Below are 22,098 nucleotides of genomic sequence, written 5' to 3'. Positions count from 1 at the left end.
CGGATCAAACTAATTATGGACATAATTTAGTACATACACAGAAACACCAACATAACTTAAATTTTAAAAGTAACAGCAATGTGGGGACACATAGATAGTGATTAAAATGCAACATTAGAACATAATAAATATACATGTAAGGAGGGTTAAAATGTATTTTATTAGGGTGTTCATTAAGGTAGACAATTGAGGTAATAGAAAACAATAATTGAATGACAATTAGAATAATTCATTTAATTGCCTTAATCATAGTTGAAAGGCTAGATTAGCAGGTCCATTATGTGAAGGGTATGCCAGCGTGCACGGACGTACGCTCACTCTCACGATCGGTGTCATACGCTGAGTTTTCCATTGAAAACAGGGGAGACCCATCCGTGCACGGTGGCGTACGCTCAGATTGCCGCAAGATGTCAGTGGGAAAACAGACGAGAGACATCCGTAAACGGTGGCGTACGCTCTGTTGTACGCCAGTTGTCGGTGTCTAAGAGGTGATCCGTCCATGTACGGTGGCGTACGCTCAAGTGTACGCCACTCCCCTTTGTCGGTGTTTGTGGCCGTCCGTATGCGGATGTTTTGTGGGTGGATTTTCGCTCACCGTCCGCGTACGAGAAACGTACGCTGATACGGAACGTACGTACGTTTGGCCGCCTGAACCAGAATAAGGTCCTATGTGTGAGCTTCTAACACTGCTATGTGTATATAGCTTTAACAAGCCTGTGGGGGAGCGCTCAGAGAAACTGAGGGGACCAGCACACTTAACCTGAACTCCCTGAGGAGTTGGTTTACAAGCACATATACATTCAAGTAGTATGCATACAGTATTACGTGCACAAAGTAACACACAATGAAAGTTTATTAAGCGCTGAAAACACTTTTGATGTTCTGCTACAGATGTCCCCCTTCAATACCTCACCACTGAGGAGTGTTTGTCAGACAGTAATGGTGCAGCAGGGAGAATACGGAAGCAGTGTTGGCGCCCACAGAGCTCTCTGGTCCCGCACTGAGCAAGCCCCGCCCGCTGTAATGGCGCTGGGCTTATGCTAATATTTATACTGGCGCTGGCTGTCAGTATCGCCCGCCTGAACAGCGTTTTATATGGGAGCTGCCCTGGTGGTCCAGTGGCTGTCCCATGCATCCAGTTTGTGCAGCCCCTGTGCAGGGATGCCGCATCTGCCGCCGCAGGGATGCTGCACAAATAAACCGGGGTACCCCAATGTGGGGACCCCAGTATGTACTCACCACTGACGTCTTCGGACTGAGTCAGGAGTGTGCGGCATGCTGGGGGTGTGTAACGCTGCAGCGCAATGCCGCAATGACAACAACCTGCTCAGGACAGTGGTCCTGCAGCAGAGACAGCTCGGTACCTTAAGAGGCCTGCAACTTACCTTCTCCTGACTTCCCACGAAGCAGGAATGCTGTGAAGTCCAACACAGTATCCCATAAAGATGATAGTGAAAAACACAAAACATAATGGAAGACAATGAAATATAATAAGCAAATACACAAACAATGAACAACACTTGCATATATCATTATAATACACTCCAATTAAATCGCTCGTTCATGCCATTAGGTTTAACTGTATGAAGCTGGTAAATCCATCTAGTTTCGGTTTTTAATAATATGCCATCCCTGTCACCTCCTCTGCAAAGAGGGGGGACATGGTCAATAAGAATAAAGTTAATGTCAGTCAACTTATGACCTGCTTCTAAAATATGCAGGCCACCGGCTGATCAGCCTTTTTAGTACGAAGTACGGTGCCAATGGCGGACCGATGCAAAGCCATCCACTTGCGTATGGTTTTGCACACATAGTGGAGTTTACAGGGAGCCCACAACAAATAGATGACATGGGTGGTAAGACATGTGAGGACATGTTTAATGAATATGCTGATACCACTAATAGGATGTTGGAATGAATGACTGACAATTAAATCTTTGCACGTTGTACATCCCAAACATCGGAAACAACCAGGGCGTTTGAAGAGGAAATTGGATGAAGAATGGTTGTATTGAAGCCTGTAATGTCCGTGTGGACAACTTGATCTTTAATATTTCGGCCTTGAGTATAATAGGCCATAGGTCGCAAAAAGTGTAGGCCAGAGAGTGATGCATCTGTCTTAATGATGGGCCAAAGTGCCCTAGTGGCACGCTGGACCACTGGGCTGGAGGTTGAGAACTGTTGTTTCCAGGGTATGGTGTCCTGTTTATTGCGTTCTTTCAGCTTTAACAGATCCTGTCGGGTGTTGCTAGCACTTCTGACTGAAGCTGTTTAAGACACTGTAAATCATAACCTCTAGTAGCAAATTTATTCAGCACTTTGTTTGTAGTCAAGCTGAGTACTACAGATGCGAGCCACCCACATAAGTTGAGACTTAGGTAGGCCCTTTTTTAGGGACCTGTGGTGGTGACTGGACGATAGCAAGAGGGTATTTCGGTCAGTCTGTTTGAAGAACACTTCCGCCCGGATCTTTCTATTATCCAAAATGACCATAACATCCAGAAGCTTCACGTTGAATGTTCACTGTATATTTGATAGGACTATCACTGGAATTAATAGAGGCAATGTGGTCTTAAAGATAGATACAGGACCAGTCCACAGACAAAACAGGTCATCTATAAAGTGTCCATATGCCAATATAAATTTATTAATCCTGTCATTGGATAAGAATTTTTCATTTTCCTCGCCAGTGCTTTGGGTACTTATATGTTAGTTGGGCACCCACTATAGTTAGTATGCTCATACCATCACTATCCATGTCAGCATGGAGTTGATTTTATATAGTGTGGCGAGCGCAGAGAGCCACCGAGCCCGAAGCGTAGTGAGCGTAGCGAGCCCCGCGAGGGGACGCGGAAAACTAAGCAAATAGCTTAATGGGCGCCCAACTAACTTATAAGTACCATGCTTTGTTGTCAATCCCTTGGGAGGAAGCTTCAACCTGTGCTCCAGCTTATGCTTTATTTGGTGTTCCTGTTTCCCAGCGTTTGTTACCTGGAATCCTGCACCTGAATCCTTCATTCATTACCTGCAAATTCAGTACCTGTTACCCAGCACCTGTTACCTGGAATCCTGCACTCATTCCCTGCAGTTCAGCCACTGTTACCTGAAATCCAGCACTTGCTTCCTGCATTCATTACTTGACAGCCATCTGTACCTGCTGACAGTCATCTACACCTGCTGTCAGCCATCTGTACCTGCTGACAGTCATCTACACCTGCTGTCAGACATCTGTACCCGCTGACAGTAATCAGTACCTGCTGACAGTCACCTACACCTGCTGCCAGCCATCTGTACCCGCTGCCAGTCATCAGTACCTGCTGACAATCACCTACACCTGCTGCCAGCCATCTGTACCCGCTGCCAGCCATCAGTACCTGCTGATAGTCATGTGCATCTGCTACCAGCTATCTGTACCCGCTGCCAGCCATCAGTACCTGCTGACAGTCATCTGCATCTGCTGCCAGCCATCAGTACCTGCTGTCAGTCATCTGTGCCTGCCAACAGTCATCTGGTAAAGGTTCCCAGATTCATCTTCTTCTTTTTCACGATCCGGTCCAGTCATCTGGTAAAGGTTCCAGGACAGGTCTTCTTCTTCTTCACGATCCGGTCCAGTCATCTGGTAAAGGTTCCCGGACAAGTCTTCTTCTTCACAATCCGGTCCAGTCATCTGGTAAAGTTTCCCAGACAAGTCTTCTTCTTCTAATTGTTCTTCATGGTCCAGCCCAGTAACCTGGTAAAGATTCCTGGACTAATCATCCTCCTTGTCTATGAACTCTACCCCAATTGCCCAGTTGTCCTGATGGGTTCCCTGCTCCGCAGCTTCCCTAGCTGGCCTTATCTTCCGGTACTTCTATGAGAAAGACTTATATCAAACCTTCTACTCTTTAGTCTCCTCCAGACCGTGACACCCTACTCTCCGGGCCTCAGGCAGATCCACAAGGTGCCCCTAGCGTGACAGTTTTGAGGAATGCTCGTTACCCACTTAGCTTATTTTTACATCAATATTTATGTGCAGAATATTCTAATTGATGAAATCAAGTATTTTTTTTTCAGCAGCAATGTTTTTATTTAAATAAACAGCAGAATAATGGGTAGGGTAGGCCTCAACCCGAAGATACAAATGATACAAATATAAATTTTAAATGCTAAATCTAAATATGGTTACTGACCTGGTAGCTTGATGCATCTTATAATCTACATCCAGTTCTTGCTTTATTGAATTGGGGTCCTTGCTCTATTCCTAAACATGAACGTTACTTGATTGTACAAACTTTACACTCAACAATATTTTCCTTAAAGCCCAACGGAATATGCTGCTCTATATAAAAAAACGTAAATAGATAAACTAAGGGAAATCCCCTGACCACAATTCAATAAAACAAGAACTGTAATTGGATTATCAGAAGTACTTTAGGCAGTAAATCAAAAACTGCTACCTATTAACCTCTAAGGACTGGACAATTCCAAAAAAAACATGGAGAATTGCCTGCAGTAAAATGTTTGAACAATAGGACCACAATATATGCAATTTCAGAGGTGCAAGATACAACCCGTGAAGTAGTTTGAAATGTATCTCAATATGATTAGTACCTGTAGACCAACTGAATAGATTGTAGATATTTTCCTTCTAGACCAGGGCTGGGCAATTGTGGCCCTCCAGATGTTGAGGAACTACACATCCCAGCATGCCTTCCACCAGTTTCAGCATGGCCACATAGCAAAACTAATGCAAAGCATCCTGGGATGTGTAGTTCCTCAACACCTGGAGGGCTGCAATTGCCCAGCCCTGTTCTAGACAGATAAAGGTACACTGCAAATCAGATTCCCAATAAAGTTGGATTGTAGATTTGTCAGGAAGTCCAGGCTGTACACACAAATACCAGAGGTTTGCAAGGTGAGTTAACTCATAAGTAATGTTGGAAGTAGGGACAAGGCTCCAGATAATTTACCCAAGTCATGAAACCTATTGGCAATTTGAATAGTGGGCCATATTGGGAACCCTCTAGGTTGGGAGAAACGCAGTAACAAATTACCAGAAAGTGAGATCATCAAAGATGAAAACCCCTAGATATCCATGAGTTAAGATATAGATGAGGGATCAAGATGCTCAGCACCATAATGGATAGAATCCCCAATCTGTTCTAGAGATGACATTAGTGTCCCTAATCTGTGAAGCATCTGTAATGGCTAAAATACAAAATTTATGGTGGAGACACAGTGAGTCTGCTATAGGGGCTCCTGCTAAGATATTGTGCTCCAGTTCAATCCAGGGCTTGACCCAAATTGGTAGAAAACAGTTATGGAGTTGTGCCAGAATACACACGGATTGATAAAGGTGAAGATCGGGAGTATATCTAACTATCCAACAAACTTGCCATTGTTACCCATTGTGTATGGACCTTTACTACTGAGGTTGACAGAAACACTATTACAGCCATACTAAAATCACAGATACACTACTACATCCTACCTACTGTATATAGTTCTGATAACTCAGAGGCATTATTGCAGTCTGTAAAGTACTGTAGTCAATACTGGGAAAGAGGCTGTAACTACCATAGGGGAAAGGGGTGCAACTGCTATGGGGCCCAGAGCTGAAGGGGGCCCATCTTCACTGTTTAAGTAATATGTTTTGCACACATATTTCCCCATCAGATGCTAGATAGGGGGCCCTTACAAAACTTTTGCTATGGGGCCTACGAATATCTAGTTACACCCCTAGAAAGGGGTATTATTGCAGCCTATACAAAATGTAAGTACTGATGTCGCAGAGACCGCATTGTAGCCAAAACAGTAGTAAGTACTGAAATCACAGAGGAACTATATCAGCCTATATAGTAGTACTGTAAGTCTGGAGTTCACAAAAACCATAATGGAGCCTACACTGCACATTTGTAGGTATTGATGTCACAGAGGAATTATTATTGCAGCCTGTACTGTACATTAGTATGTACTGTAGTCACAGATGCATTATTATAATTTATACAGTAATAAGTACTATCATTGCACTATTTCAGCATATCCAGGGCTTTCAATGTATACTCACCAGGTTCATATATGTGTACTATCTATAAGGGTTCTATTCTTGCAAGAGTTTATCTATACATTAGGTGTTTAATCCATTTGGAAAGCAATACAGAATGGAATCTACCCCTGTCACCATGAGTATAATATGGGGTAACACATCTTTCTTTACATTCTTGTTTATCCTGACATACATATGCCCATACCCAATAGCTATAAGGATAGCTATTGGGTATGGGCATATGTGACTAGAACGGTCCAGTTCAGGTGATCTTAATGCTACTTTCATAAATGGAAACAAAGTATCTAATTCAATTGCCATCATAAAGTCATTCTCTGAATGTGCAAGCACTATGGGTTAACTATCAGCATCCATACATGTACTAACACTGTTTTGGGCAACTTTAGATACCAACATCAAAACATGCACCAGACATATGGCAGATGCAATTTCTCTCACAGAGTATGGTCTCCTATGTGAGCTATCAAGCGTTTAGTGATTAAACAGCCACTTACACCGACACATCACCAGCACATCTGCCACACTCCCATAACATAGCCATAAGACAGAAATATTGACCCGAAATTGCAAGAGGTAGTTAACATTGGTGTGCTAATGTCTCATAACAATATGTTTGGATCTAACATTGTGCTTGGTACTGAAAGATATGTGTATCGCACCTCTATTGTCATTGTGTATCGCACCTCTATTGCTCTATTGCTCGCAACAATTTGTGGTAATGTACGTATTCACTGCTTCCATGAGTAATGCATTGTGAATATACATGCTGCAATTAATAGCACAAGGCAGGGGAAAAAATATAATATGAGGAAGGACACATCTGTATCTACTTCAGCTTTTCACAGAGGGCTTTATTTACAAAGCACTCACTTTTGAAAATTGAAGGTGAAAATTTTAAATAACCCTGAGTGTGAGAGACATTTAAAATATTCAACTTCAAACTGCTGGGAAGCAGCAACTTATGTAAGTTGCCCCTTTGTAAATAGTCCATAGTACCTTTCAGCCATAGTGCTTCTTTGGCTGTTTCAGTAAAAGTCCCATATTCCACCTCCCTGGTCCATAAGACAACTTATTAACAAAGAATTCTTTGATGTAAATTTTTCACTTTTTCTGTCAATTTTTTATTATTTTTATTCTTTATATATTGGTCTTTCTTTTATGGAAATAAAAAGACTGTGAAATAATTTTAAAAGAAGAAAGTCGTGAAAATTGTATTATTCTGAAATATAAAAGTAATTCTTTTTGAGAGAACTCTCATCCTGATTAAATCCTACATACCCTCAAATATATTCTTTCAGCGCTCAGACAACCTTTTTTTTTTAAATCGTTTATGCTTTATTTGCAAATATTGGAGGATTGAACTTTCCATTTAAGGTTCAGCAGCAGCAGCAGGGAGAAAGAGAGCTTAATACTGGACTAAACCTTCTAACGGATCCGATATGATTTCCCGGCGGTCGGGATCCCGGCGGTCGGAATCCCGACACTGGAATCCCGACCGCCGAAATCCCGACAAGGGGGGGACATGGATCGCCCCCCCTTGCGGGCTCGCTGCGCTCGCCACGCAGCGGGCCCGGTGCCTCGCTACGCTCGGCACGCTATTTTATTCTCCCTCTATGGGTGTCGTGGACACCCACGGAGGGAGAAAGTTTCGGGATTTCGGCGGTCGGGATTCCAGTGTCGGGATTCCGACCGCCGGGATCCCGACCGCCGGGAAATTAACCGCATCCCCTTCTAACAACTATTGGCTATCTACTACTTTTCCAGCTGACAGCTGCACCTGCCATAGCAAGTAGGGACCTGGTGTTGGATAACCGGTTGTCTTCACCCGGTCCTAAATCAGCACAGCAAATAGCTTATAGCTCTAAAGCTTTTGCTTTCTGGGACATCAGTTTTAAAAACTTCCAACAGGTATCTAAAGATGCTCTTGATGATATTTTCCTGGGTAGTTTAGAAATTTGCTTATAAGGTTGACTGCATGGGTTATGTCTGTTTGTAGGCCAACGCTTACATACATTAAAGTCCCAATAATATTCTGATAAGGACTTTTTTCGGTACTTGTGTAGTTTCACGGCAGCCGGCTATGCTACGTTGTGAAACTACAGGAGGCGCTGTGAAACTACAGGAGGCAGCACTGGGAGCAGGGTGGTGGGTGTTGTGGTTTATACTCACCCTTCTCCTGGTCCTGATCCCCGGTCGCTCCCCGGCGGCAGCGACGGTCACTCCCCGGTGGCAGCATTCAGCCTCCCTCCTTCTGCATTTGCAGCGGACGCTGTACGTAGTGCCACTTTTATAAAGTATGGCAGGTGCAGCGAGCCACCGAGTCTGAAGCGTGGCGAGCGCGCGCGTATCCGCATCCCCTCGCGGGGCTCGCTGCGCTTGCCATGATTCGGGATCGGTGGCTCGCCACACTTTATTAAATCAACTCCACACAGACGTGGATACTGGAGGTATGACATGAATAGTGGGGATATTAAGCATTGTGTATTTTCAGGCCTCCAGAGCCACTTACACAATTTACATAGCCAGCATAGTGCTGTATTGGTATTCTCAATTCACCACTACGTAAACTACGCAGCTGCCACAGTGAAACTACACAAGTACCCTTTTTTTCTCATACCTTCAATTTCTGCATCTGATTTTGGAATCAAACCTTTTGAAGCTTTCATGCTTTTGTAAATTCTTTTGATGATTAATTTATCATCTGTTATCCATAACTTGCTAAACATTGCTTCAGTGTAACACTGTTTATTTATGGTAACAGTCCAAACAGGTTTTGAATGAGCGTTAGGCTGGGGCCACACATAGTGGTGCAGGAAGGTCCCATTCAGCAAGACCAACTGCGCCGCAACGAGCCTGCACACGCAACACAGGCTCATATGCAGCCACCCAAATAGATTCTATTATCTTCTAGAAGGTGCTAAATAAATAATAAGTAGATTCAGATTGGTTGCTAGGAGCAACATTCCATCTTCAATAGAACCCCCATCTTATTAAATAAACCCCTATACCTCTTGCCGTAATGGCCTGGTCTGTAGCTTTTGCTTTATTGCCAGTATCCCTGCATGATACACATGATGCACTTTGCCATTGTAAATACTCAATATTTGACATACAGATGTAGCTGGCCACATCCGGCGGCCGGCTAACGCCAGGGGCGCGTGTGCACGAGATGCTTGCGCACCCTGTGGCAACGGAGCTTGGAGGGGGTCCCTGCTGCCTCCCCCGCCGTTGCCACCAGTTCCCCTCGCCGCCCTGACACCCCCCCCCCCCGAACTGGGCAGCATCTCCCTGAAGTGGAGACCGGCAGGGAGATGCTGCCCAGCCGCCGTGATACTGGGACGCACGTGTGCCTGAGACGCACGCGCGTCCCAGTCTCTATCGCCGCCGGTGAAAGGGATCTGGCGAGCGCCAGCCAAGGATGGCAGCAGCTCCATCTGTACAACATATGTTTAAATTGCTTCTGATAGAATATAGAGTATATACCTGCATCTTTTAATATGGTTCCCTCTATTCTATTTACCCCACTGCCAGTTTAACAGCATTGCAGGCCCTCTGCAAAAGCAATGCACTGGGGCCACTATCCACCCATTCATGGGGAAAACAATCATCTTCAGTCCTGAGCTGTCTCTTCTCTCTATGGGCGGGATGTATTAATATACATCGCCGCCCTTCGCCTGGCAGCTGCCGCATATGTACTAACATATGCGGCTAGCATCGGGTTGCGGTGACGGAGACCCCTGCGATATCTTTGATGTGGTCATGCGGGGGTCTCCGTCACATCCCGGTGGCTTCCAGTGACCCCCTGCGTCTCCTCCTCCCCCCTGCAGCCGGATGTCCTCCCGGCTGTGACACCTTCTGGGGGAGGAGATCAGGAGGACGGGAGGACGGGGGGGGGGGGGGGCGCGGACGGCGGGCGGCGATAGAAGCCCATAGGCTTCTATAGGGTATCGCCACCCCCTGGGTGGCGATACCCTGCCAAGCAAAAACGGGGCGGACGGGTGATGGTAAATAGGAAAATGCGGCAAAACCCCCGTTTTACCGCATTTTCCCTTTAGTACATCCCGCACTATATGCTGTCATACAGTGAATGGCTGTCATCAGTCTGATTGGTGGATAGCTCATTCATGCACCAAACAGCATGCTGACAGACATTGCTGTCTGCAGTCTAGGAGACAGGTAGAGGATGCTGCCTGACTGTTCTGCTTATGTGTCATACACAATCAGAGTGTATTGGCAGCATTCTGTACCTGTCTCCCAAGAGTCTCCGGAGGCACCAGCCTTATGGGCAGATCCCTCTGCCCAAGTTGGCACCTAGAATAATGGGGCTATAAGCAGCTGGCCAGTGTGCCCATACATGAAGTTTGCCCTTATTTTCTCTCCCATTCATGCTTCATGAATATGTTATTGGTTGGTAGCTATTTTGTTATTAGGTTGGTAGCTATTCTCAATAAGAATATTTACATTTATCTATGTCTTTGTATATGTGTGTTTATAGGTTCTTCAAATGCAATATAGATATTAGTCTTTTAATAAATGTATTTTAAAGCAACCAATGGAGATCAGTCAAAAAAGGTAACATTTGCATACTCACCTGCTGAATATAGTTAACAAACTTGCACATAAATTCTCCAAATATCCACCCAGGTAGAGGATATAGAGCAGCTGTTATAGGCACACAGCACACAAGAAATATTATATCTGTGGTGGCTAGGTTAGCTGTGGGGACAAAAAGAAAATAATCACACAATCAGGGGTGAAACTGTACAACATAGGACCCATAGAAAAGAGCAGAGCAGAGGTATCTACTGAACAAGTGCATTGTTCCTACTGAGCATTGAGACACAAAATAAGCTCCCACTGTCTTCTTTTAGATAATAAAGGTCTTATGAAAAGGGTTGTGGGGGGCAGTGGCTGCACCATTTGCTCCCACTGTAATCCCATTGCTCTACACAGTACATTATGTTCATTACATATGCTTGTAATAGAAACTAAGTCAAAAAGTTAAGAGTTCCCTACTGCTTCATGGCCCTACAGTGGGACGTAGTTGGCCAAGATTTGGTGGTGCATGCTGTCCAGCATGTTGTAGCTGTGTCAGCACACAGTGCACAGCTTAGAGCTAGCCTTGCTGGTGAACAGATAAGTTGGTGGTAGCTGCTGCTAGTGCCTGAGCTGCAAATGCCCAAGTACTCCCTCCCATCCCTGAGACCCCACCTCATTACACCGAAGTACCCACCCTTTCCTCCAGCCTGTATGTCTATTCTGCTACTACCTAGGAAAAGGCTGCCCCATCACCCCATGTTCATACCCCTTCCTCTCCTGTAGCATGTCTTCTCTTGTCACGGAGCATTGCAGGACACACTTGAGCTATGAAAGACCATACAGAACCTTTACATAGGTAAGTACCTTTGGAGGTGTGAAAATGTTTTATGCTATCTATTGACATGGTATATTTACACAATGGGGATTGGAATATATTTGTTTCTATGTGGATGGTGTTTGTTTTATTCTATTTGTGGTGGAGATGGAATATTATGTTCCCTGCATTACACTGTGGTCACTGCAAAGGTCCCTATCTTAACTACATGGCAGTCACTGCAATACCGCAAGATGAAATAAGTATGATTTAGAGTGGTCCTAGTGTGATGGTGGAACTCAGACATGAGCTATGAGGGATCATGACAGGCAGAGTGCAGGCACTGCAATACCACAAGCTGCATATAAGACTATAAAGATGGTCACAGGACCACTCGAATGGATAATAATGGAAAGGATATGTCTCACATGCGCTACAGGAAGGTCCAGATAGGGTGTATTTCCTCCAGATAAGTTTTCACCCTCACATAAATTCCAAGATTCGTCATATATGGAAAAGAGAGGGGAGAGAATATACAATAGTGTAATAATGTATAAATACAATGTTCTCCTTTGGTGCAAACAGAGATTATGGAAAGAGTATTCCCAGAGATTCCGAAGTTCCGGGGATATTACGGCATCAACTCACTCATGCAATCTTATAATACTGCTCACATGTATGCGTACATGTCACAGGCTGCGTGAACTCCTATAAAGGTTTCTTTGGATGGATTATCACGGAGACCAGATAAAACTGCTTTTATTTTAAAAAAAGCAATGCAGGATTACAAATAAGACAACACCTGTAACCATACTAGATGTGACCCGGGTATTTGGTATGGTATAGTGGTGTTGAAAACAAAAAAGTGTTCCACACACTACTAATGTATAAAAATTAGACACTCAATTCAATGCGTTTCGGTATACTGTGACGCCTTTATCAAGAAGGTGTCTATAAAAAATAAATATAAATACTTTTTAGGACTCATATATTATTGGTACGTGTACCGATAATGCCCCTGTTGCATGGCCTGCATGGCGATCACTGCAATTCTCGACATTAGATGGTGGTTACTGCAATACTCCTGCATTACATGGTTAGCCACTATGACACTACTTGCATGACATGGCAGCCACTGCAATCCTCCCTGCAGTACACAGTAATCACTACAGTGCTCCCTGCATTACATGGTGGTCACTGTGTACTGTACTTCCGTAAATTATATGGCAGACACTGAGATGCCTCCTGTATTATTTGGCGGTTACTATGATGTGCCCAATATTACATAGTGTTTACTGCAATGTTCCTAGCATTACAAGGCGGTCACTGTCCTGATTCATAGTTGTACGTTAATGCTGCCACAGATGTGATTTTTTTTAATCAGAGGATGTGTGAAACTATGGCCTTTATTCTGGTTGACTCGCAAGGCTGCAAATTCGCAGCATTGCGAATCCTCCAGATGTCACCTGCCAAATGCTGGGTTTGTTCGTACAGCTGTGAATAGATGTTTATTATAAACATCCATTTGCAGTGTATGGGGGAACACCCACATCATTTGATGGTGGCCGACCATCAAATGATGTGGAGGGTGCACACATATCTAAGTGACTATCAGGTCACTTAGATTTGTGTACACAGTCGACAGAAAATGGGCGGCCAGCTGACATGCAGTGATGTCAGCTTGCCACCCCCCCCCCCCCCCCCACGCCACCAAACGATCAACATGGGAACGCCCAGCATTTTCATGGGAATGCCCATGAAACGCTCGGCGTTCCCATGGGTTGATCACCCAGCCTGCCCACCTCCCACCCCCGGCTTGCAATCTTGTGTCTACGCATGTGCCGAAGCAAAACATTGTTCGCACAGGGGTTCGAATGATTTAGAATAACCCCCTATGTTCATGTACAGTAACAGTCACTGGGATTTGTATAGAAATGCCCATTGGAGCCTTCACAGCAGCCCGCGCTGGGGACACATTTGCAGCACCAACACAGATCCGAAAAGTACTAAGGGGCAGATTTATTAAGCTCGGTGAAGTGATAAAGTGTCTGGTTTTTATCACCGGCCAATCAGCTCATAATTGTGAAGTTACAGGCTTGGTTTGAAAAATGACAGGTAGGAGCTGATTGGCCGGTGATAAAAAGCAGACACTTTTTCACTTCACCGAGCTTAATAAATCTACACCTAAGTTTCTAAGTGAGTCTATGGTCTTTTAGAACAGCTGTTGTAACTACCGGTGGCGTAACTACAAATTTTGCTCCCCCCAGCCAAAATATTTTCTGCGCCCCTTCCCCCCCATGTACTGCCTCTTATACATTATGCAATACATCTTAGTGTCACTTACATTATATGATACACACTGTAATGCCACTCACACTATACACCCCACACTGTAATGTACCTTACACTATACACCATATGGTTATGGTTAGGGTTATAGGCTACAGGGTGTGTGTGAGGTTAGGGTTATAGGCTGCAGGGTGTGTGTGTGTATATGGTTAGGGTTATAGGCTGCCGTATGTGTGTGTGTATGGTTAGGGTTATAGGCTGCAGGGTGTGTGTGTGTGTGTGTATGGTTAGGGTTATAGGCTGCGGGGTGTGTGTATGGTTAGGGTTATAGGCTGCGGGGTGTGTTTTTGTATGGTTAGGGTTATAGGCTGTGGTGTATGGTTAGGGTTATAGGCTGCGGTGTGTGTATGGTTAGGGTTATGTTTATGGTTGGGGTTATAGGCTGCGGTATGTGTGCGTATGATTAAGGTTATAGGCTGTGGGGTGTGTGTGTGTATGGTTATAGGCTGCGGGGTGTGTGTATGATTAGGGTTATAGGCTGCAGTGTGTGTGGTTAGGGTTATAGGCTGCGGGTGTGTGTATGGTTAGGGTTAGAGGCTGCAGTGTGTGTGGTTAGGGTTATAGGCTGCGGTGTGTGTGTATGGTTAGGGTTATAGGCTGCGGGGTGTGTGTTTATGGTTGGGGTTATAGGCTGCGGTATGTGTGCGTATGATTAAGGTTATAGGCTGTGGGGTGTGTGTGTGTATGGTTATAGGCTGCGGGGTGTGTGTATGATTAGGGTTATAGGCTGCAGTGTGTGTGGTTAGGGTTATAGGCTGCGGGGGTGTGTGTATGGTTAGGTTTAAAGGCTGCGTGGTGTGTGTGTATGGTTAGGGTTATAGGCTGCAGTGTGTGTGGTTAGGGTTATAGGCTGCGGGTGTGTGTATGGTTAGGGTTATAGGCTGCAGTGTGTGTGGTTAGGGTTATAGGCTGCGGTGTGTGTATGGTTAGGGTTATAGGCTGCGGGGTGTGTGTTTATGGTTGGGGTTATAGGCTGCGGTATGTGTGCGTATGATTAAGGTTATAGGCTGTGGGGTGTGTGTGTGCATAGGCATGCGCACAGGGGGTGCCGGGGGTGCACAGGCACCTCCTAATGAGTGGCACCCCCCCTCCCCCGCACTATTGCAGCACCTCCTGGAGACCGCTGGTATGGGAGTAAGCCCCAAGGTCCTCATAACAAGGCTGCAGCCGCTCAGAGGGGGAGAGTTCCGCGATTCGCGGGTATTAAGGGGGCGGGGCTTAATGCCGCGAAATGCCCGCCTGCAACAGATACCTTGGCTGGAGCCTGGAGCAGGTAGTGTGCTGGCCCCCCTGCCCCCTCTCCCTAAAACTCTCCAGTGCACGTCACGGTCACAGGCAAATGAAAGGAAGCCATTCACTGGGATGCCGTCCTCTTTCTCTTTCCCCACTGACAGCATCTCTTTGTGCTTCCGGGTGCCGTGCACATCACAGACTAGTCAGTGCGCTCCACTCACTTGGGTGAGGAGACTTCGTGGAGGTGTCTGGGAGGTGTAGTCCCATGAAGTCTCCTCACCCAAGTGAGTGGAGCGCACTGACTAGTCTGTGATGTGCACGGCACCCGGAAGCACAGAGAGATGCTGTCAGTGGGGAAAGAGGACGGCATCCCAGTGAATGGCTTCCTTTCATTTGCCTGTTACCAGAAAGCTGTACCTGCACATCCACACACGCCTGTGCATTAATGCAGGATTGAGCTGACCACAGCAACAAGGGCTAGAGGTAAGAAGTGGGACGCCACTGCTTACCCCAACCCAGATCATCCAACCCTGGTTTTTGCCCTCTGTATCTGTCAACTACCACAGATGTTAGTTACTCACTGACCCAACTGCACACAGGGAGGTACATAAATTGCTTGCATGACTTATGGTAAGTAAGGGAATCCGTTGATACCCCCATTCCCAACAGGGCCCTCCCTGCACACAGTACAGGTCAATCAAACCATACCGCATACCCCTTTTCCCCGAGTGAGCGACGTGGTGGTATAATACCTATGGGTCACACTGAGACTTACCAGACCTTTCCTCTCAAGAGGACATTCCCCACTCCCTTATCCCACTTAGCATTAATACATTTCTATCATGATTACACCTTTTCCATGAATTTTTTTTACATACTGTACACACTGTACAATCCACAGGTTGTTAGACATATATTTTCAGATTTAAAAAGGTGAGCGCAGAGTTTAAATACTACCAGCACTATTATACCTTTGAGTTTGGACCACTTATCCAAGTACACTTTGATTACACTTATCTTGAGCACTGACATACCGTCTTTTTACAAGATGTAATAGGCATAACGATGTGTGGCATAATGTGTAATGGGCATTACTGTGTGCTGCGTAATGGGCATCATGGTGCGTGGTGGAATGTGTAATGGCATCACAGTGTTAGGTGTAATATGTAATGGGCATCACAGTGTGAAGCGCAATGTGTAATGAGCATCACAGTGAGGCACAACATGTAATGGGCATTACGATGTGTGGCGTAATGTGTAATGGTCGACTCATTACTGTGTGTGGCATGTGTGATGGGCAATATGGTGTATGGCATTATGTGTAATGGTCATTATGTTGGGTGGCATTATGTGTAATGGGCATTACTTTGTGTGTGGCATTATGTGTGATGGGCATTATGGTGTGTGGCATTATGTGTAATGGGAATTACGGTGCGTGGCATTATGTGTAATGGTCAATATTTGCAGCGTGCCTTCGGTGCACACTGTCCCTATTTCTAGTATGTGTTGAGGGAAATGATTCATTCTGAAGTGCATATACATAAATACAGTAAGTCACCTTCTATTTATTTATTTATTTGCATTGATGCCCAATAGGCATTGATGGACACGATGGACATGCCCAATAGGCATGATGAACACGCCCCTCCAATGGTGCACCCCCTAAGAAAATGGGTTGCGCACGCCTATGTGTGTGTGTATGGTTATAGGCTGTGGGGTGTGTGTATGATTAGGGTTATAGGCTGCAGTGTGTGTGGTTAGGGTTATAGGCTGCGGGGGTGTGTGTATGGTTAGGTTTAAAGGCTGCGTGGTGTGTGTGTATGGTTAGGGTGATAGGCTGCAGGGTGTGTGTGTATGGTTAGGTGCTTGCACGTCCCGGTCAGACAGAGCTCTCCGCTGCCTCCGCGCACCCACCACTTCTGACCCTACCTCTGCTTTACATGTCAACATTGTGCCTGTCAACTATTCATGATTAACCAATTGACTGTCAACCTAAATCTGTCAACCCTTTGAGACACACTCAGAGAAGTATTAGCCTGCTATGTCCACGATGAGGTGGACGTTATCATTTCGTTGTCCGGCAGTCATTTCTCTGACATCGGAATCCTGACTGTCAGGAGCCTGACAGGAGGGCGAAAGCATTGATGCCCCTGTAAGTCGGAATTCCGACTGTTGGTCTCCTGACAGTCGGGATTCCAATGGCAGAGAACCGACTGTCAGAATCCCAACTGTAGGTGAGTTATCCGTCATCCATGCAAACAATTTAGAGTGGTAAAGCATGTGAAACGAGCCATGTGAGGATACGCGTTATGCTATTTGGGGATCCATGTCGACAGATGTCGACATTGACACAAAACCATGAGAAACCATGTCGGCATTTTCATGTGTCGACCATTGCCATATTGACCCTGCTTGTGTCGACCTTGTGCATTTCAACCTTTTGTAAATGTCAACATTGTGCCTGTCAACCATTCATGGTCGATATTGTTAACCGTTTGAGCCACGCCCACTGGAGAAGTATTAGGAGTGTATTCAATTCAAACCAGTTTATTCGGCTAGCTGTAAAAAAACATACTTTCCTATTAAATTGAGAATGTTTTTTTTTTTTTTAATCAAAAATGCATAGGCAAAACATGACTAAAGAATAGTCAAAAATGGCCCCAATTTCAACAAAAACATGTAGTCTGCATATTTTTTTTACAGTAGAAAAATGTACACTTTCATTAACCCCTTCAGTGGTGGGTTTTTTTGGGGGGAGCGCTCCCCACTGGGTAAGTTTTTATGGGGAGTGCTCCCTTTAAAAAAAAAATCACCACTGCCTCCCTGGGTCCTGGCAGCGCCGCTGAACTGTCAATCTGCTGCTGCCCGGCCCTGCGCCCTGTCCCTCTCCCTGGCTTGTCATAAGCCGGCGCTGGGGACTTCAATAGAAAAGCCGGAGGTGAGGGGGGAGGAGGAGGTGTGGCGGAGGAGGGAGCCGGGCAGTGCTGAAGCTGCCTGAGTTCAGTGATTGAACTCATTAGCGCTGACCGGCTCTAAACAGTGGCAATCCTGAGAATCTTCTGGGCTAGCCAGACTGGGCACTGAGGCACAGCCCGGAAATTTCTTGGGATTGCCACTGGAGGGGTTAAATAGGTGAAATGTAAATTTAACCTAAAAACTGTGAAAAGTGCTGATTTTGTTTGGGAGTATTTTGAGAATTTTAGTTTAGTACCATTTGCTGGCTAAGTACCATTTGCTTGCTTAACTACTGAAATATATTACTATGGGTGTCTCTAATGTTATATTAATATAACAACAAGTAGAGCTGACATGGAAAAATATCTTTGATCAAAGACTGTACTGCAGCATACAGTATCTTCACTTAGGTACATCTGCCATTTGCTCTAATTGCTATTAGCAATTACAGTAGGAAAAAAACATTTGATATGTGTAGAATTTAAGATTACACTCTACAATAGAACAATACACAAAATATTTGGTTTTGCTGTACTTCATGAGCTCTTAGCAAGGTGGTTATTATTTTACACGTTGCAAGTGTCAGTAGCTGGTTATACAGTTGTTATTGGGATATGGCCATCATAAATGGTAACAAGTACTTTGCCTAAATTTGGGAAGGATCCCGCTTATTGCCAGAACTACCATCCAATTGCCTCATTGAATGGTAATATCATGCTCTTTGCCAAACTGATTGCTGCATGTCTTGATAAATACCTCACAACCCTGATTCACTCGGATCAAGTAAGATTTTTACCTGATAGACAAGTTGGTTCCCTTCAGGGCCGCCAATAGGGGGGTGCTGTGGGTACAGCTGTCCCGAGCCCCGGCCTCTGGAAGGGCCGGGGCAGCTCATTTTGCTCAACCGCAACCTCCTCGACTGCCTCCGCTGTGCTGCGCTCAGTGCGCTAAACAAGTAGGTCCCAGACCACAGGCTTCTTCAACCCAGAATGCCGGTGGCCAATTAAAATTCTGCACCAGCTTTTGAGCCAATCAGAGCTTGCGTACCGGCAGCCAATCAGAGTAAGGGAGCTCTGATTGGTTCGTTCACCAGCCGATGGTGCATTTTAATTGGCAGCCGGCATCCACAGTTGAAGCCTGTGCTCTGGGACCTCTGGGCTGCAGCTCAGCGGAAGAGGAGATGGGGCAGCAGGAGCCGGGTTACTGTAAGTCAAGTGAGGAGGGGGGCCCGGACTGGAAATGAGTCCAAGGCCCTAAAATTCCTGATGGGAGCCCTGATTCCCTTTCTCTGGATAGTGGCTCCTGATGCTATTCCTTGATGCAGAGAAGACTTTTGACATATTGAATTGGCTGTATATGCGACTGTCCTAATGCAGTTAGGTTTCTGTGATCAGATATTGGCCCTTATTCTGATCGGTGCGTACTTTCCCGAATTCTTTCGGATCGCGTTTTTTAGCCGTCTGCGCATGCGTGGGGAACGCCATGCGCATGTGCCACGCATGGTCTCCGTACTTGTTCTCACTAATACCGTACAGAAATGTGCACCGCAATCACTCGGCCAATATGGGTGTGTTATGGGCGTCATGCGGAATGACACAGGGGCGTAGTTTCAAAGTGGGCTAAACTGGGCGGAAACATGGGCGGACACGGGGGAGTACACATATTTTGGTAGGCGTGCATTCGGACAGCACGCCGAATGCACGCGAACAAAAAGGGAAGAAATGTGCGGTGTCCAAAAGGCTAGTATTGCTTAGCGGACACCACTCGGTCATGCGCTAGGCAATCGGAACGCCTAATCAGGACGGACGCACCTCAACCAATGTCAGCTGAACACAATACAATCACCTACTTTACTCATTACTTGTTAATTACACGCTTCTCACTGCTTCGATTAGAACCATTGCAGCTTAAAGGGAACATTACATGCTGCACTTGTCACACACTTTTACACTGCAAATAATGAACACAACTTAATATTAATAATACTAATACACATGTCACTTCTGCATGTATCAATTAATACAGACATTTGTGGGGCCAAAATAACATTTATTAAAGAAACGTAGAAAATAATTTCGAAACCATCACAAAATAAATGGTACCATAACAGGACTACAAGTAAATAATATATAATAAATAGCCACAGCAGAATCATTAGGAACACATCAGGTGGCTTCACAACAAAAGTAGAGCACCAACACTTCAAGTACAGCACACAGTAATGCTAGCCGAAACTGGGCAACAGGGGAACCAAACATGACATTTGAACCGCGGGCAAATGTGGTGACCCTCGGCACGGATTTTGACACAGGATGCTGACACACACAGCTTAATGGAAGATTTGGGAAGACATAACGGTGGAGATTAATGGGGACACAAGTTCATTTGCGGGCACGTTTGGCCCTGGCAGGCTCCTTGCCACGTGCAGCAGCTCTTCGGCCTCGCCCACGGCCAGAGTCAGATGGTGGGTCACGTGGAGCACATGCTGGGGAGGGGGTGGATCTTCTTCCTCCTCTGGCAGCAGGGAGTGATGATGGTGGTAATGCACCAGAAGCGGGTGACATTAGGACCCTATTGGTGGTAACTAGCTCCACCATAAGTTCATTATGGCGGAGGAGGAGGTCATTTTGCAGCAGGGCTTGATCAGCCAGCACCTGCAGGCTAGCAGCAATAGCCTGCATGCTCGCAGCAATACTCTGCTGGCTGGTGGTCAAACCCTGCAGCACCTCCTCGGCCCTACGCACCCGCTCTGATGCCGAGTCTCCCTGCTGCACAATACTTTCTAGCACATGCCCCCACGTGGCCAATTCAGCCGTGGATATTGCCGGCTGCTGCTGCACGGGCCTGCTACTGGGGCCAGGTGGCACAGACTCCACAACCTCCTCAAGAGATTCTTGACCAAGCGGTGGGGATGCTGTTTAAGGAGAAAATACCAATTACCACACATTCCATGCAAAATTCAAAACATCTACTTATGGCCTGGCAAATAATTACCTTCAAGCGTAGAAGCCATCACTTCCGCTGGGGACTTGCTGTCTATGGTGCTCACCCCCCGGACCTCCTCCACTGCAATGCAGCACTGTGCCATCTCTTCCAGGGGGGTGAGCTGCAGCTTTGCAGGCATGGGGCCAGCCCCAGAGGTGTGGCTGTGTTCCCACCGCTGGGTCAATTTCTTCTTGAGGTTCCCTTTGAAGTCGTGCCACCTGCAATCAAAGTGTACATATTAATACATGTCACTCCTCATGTTTGCTGTAGCACCCATTGCAATCTGAAACATAATACAACATGTGCCTACTGACACCAAACTTAGATTATATTCATTTTTAAAAACAACCCTTAGAAGATACAATCACAGTCACCCTCCAATAACTATCAATTCAATGTCATGGCAAACATGTCTGTGCCTCCAAGCAACGTGCCCACCCATTGACCAACTCCATCTAATATTGAATGTAAACATTACTGGACTTGTACTGCTCAAATGTAACACACATGTACTTGCCTCTTCTTAACGTGTTTCGCCTCACGAACTTGTGGAGCCACTGCATTAATCTCCGCTGTTATCTCCTCCCAGATCTTCCATCTCCTTGTGTGTGTCAACTTTACCGCTGGGCACTCTATCAAATCACGTGCCCGGGTCACCAGGATGTCAAGCTCCTGCGGTTCATATGCCATGTTTCTTGTGGTTGGTTCCTCTGTTGCCCGACTGCGGCCACGGGCACGGCCACTGGCACCGCCACTGCCACTGGCACGGCCACCGGTTGCTGTACTTGAAGTGCTGGCCTGGCTACTCTGTTGGGAAGCCACCTGCTGTGTTCCCAATGATTCTGCTGATGCTGAGGATGGGCCAGCTGCTGATTGGCCTGATGTTGATGGCCCATCTGGCTGCTCTGGGTTGAGGGGGACATAGGTGGTGTTGGCCTCCATGCGGGACAAGAGATTCTGCACCACCTGTTCTTCCTCTGACTCTGAGCCAGCCATGTTTCCAACAACTGTTTGCCTTTCTAGGATAACTTTAAATACTATTTCTGTAATTGGCGTTAATCAGCTGCAACCTGCGTTCCGTACGGCCGCGTTCCGTACGGCAGCGTCAACTGTGCGGCGCATACGGCACGCCCCTTGGTGTGGATAAATATTTCACAAAAACCTGGCAAACTGAGTA

At 45.9% G+C, this 22,098-nt stretch overlaps 1 protein-coding gene across 1 annotated transcript in view; it reads right to left on the bottom strand.

The window, feature by feature from the left end:
• Positions 1 to 22,098, bottom strand: part of KISS1R (KISS1 receptor) — a 154,630-nt gene that overhangs the window by 66,403 nt on the left and 66,129 nt on the right. The window contains exon 2 of the mRNA XM_083158301.1: positions 10,638 to 10,762. Coding sequence (XP_083014427.1) covers positions 10,638 to 10,762 — 125 coding nt within the window. The remainder of the gene's footprint in view (positions 1 to 10,637; positions 10,763 to 22,098) is intronic.

This window comes from Crinia signifera, chromosome 1 (assembly GCF_055691185.1).
Source record: "Crinia signifera chromosome 1, ASM5569118v1, whole genome shotgun sequence".
Taxonomy (NCBI): Eukaryota; Metazoa; Chordata; class Amphibia; order Anura; family Myobatrachidae; genus Crinia; species Crinia signifera.
Note: the sequence above shows the minus strand (reverse complement) of the source record. Positions and strands in the feature narration are given on the sequence as shown.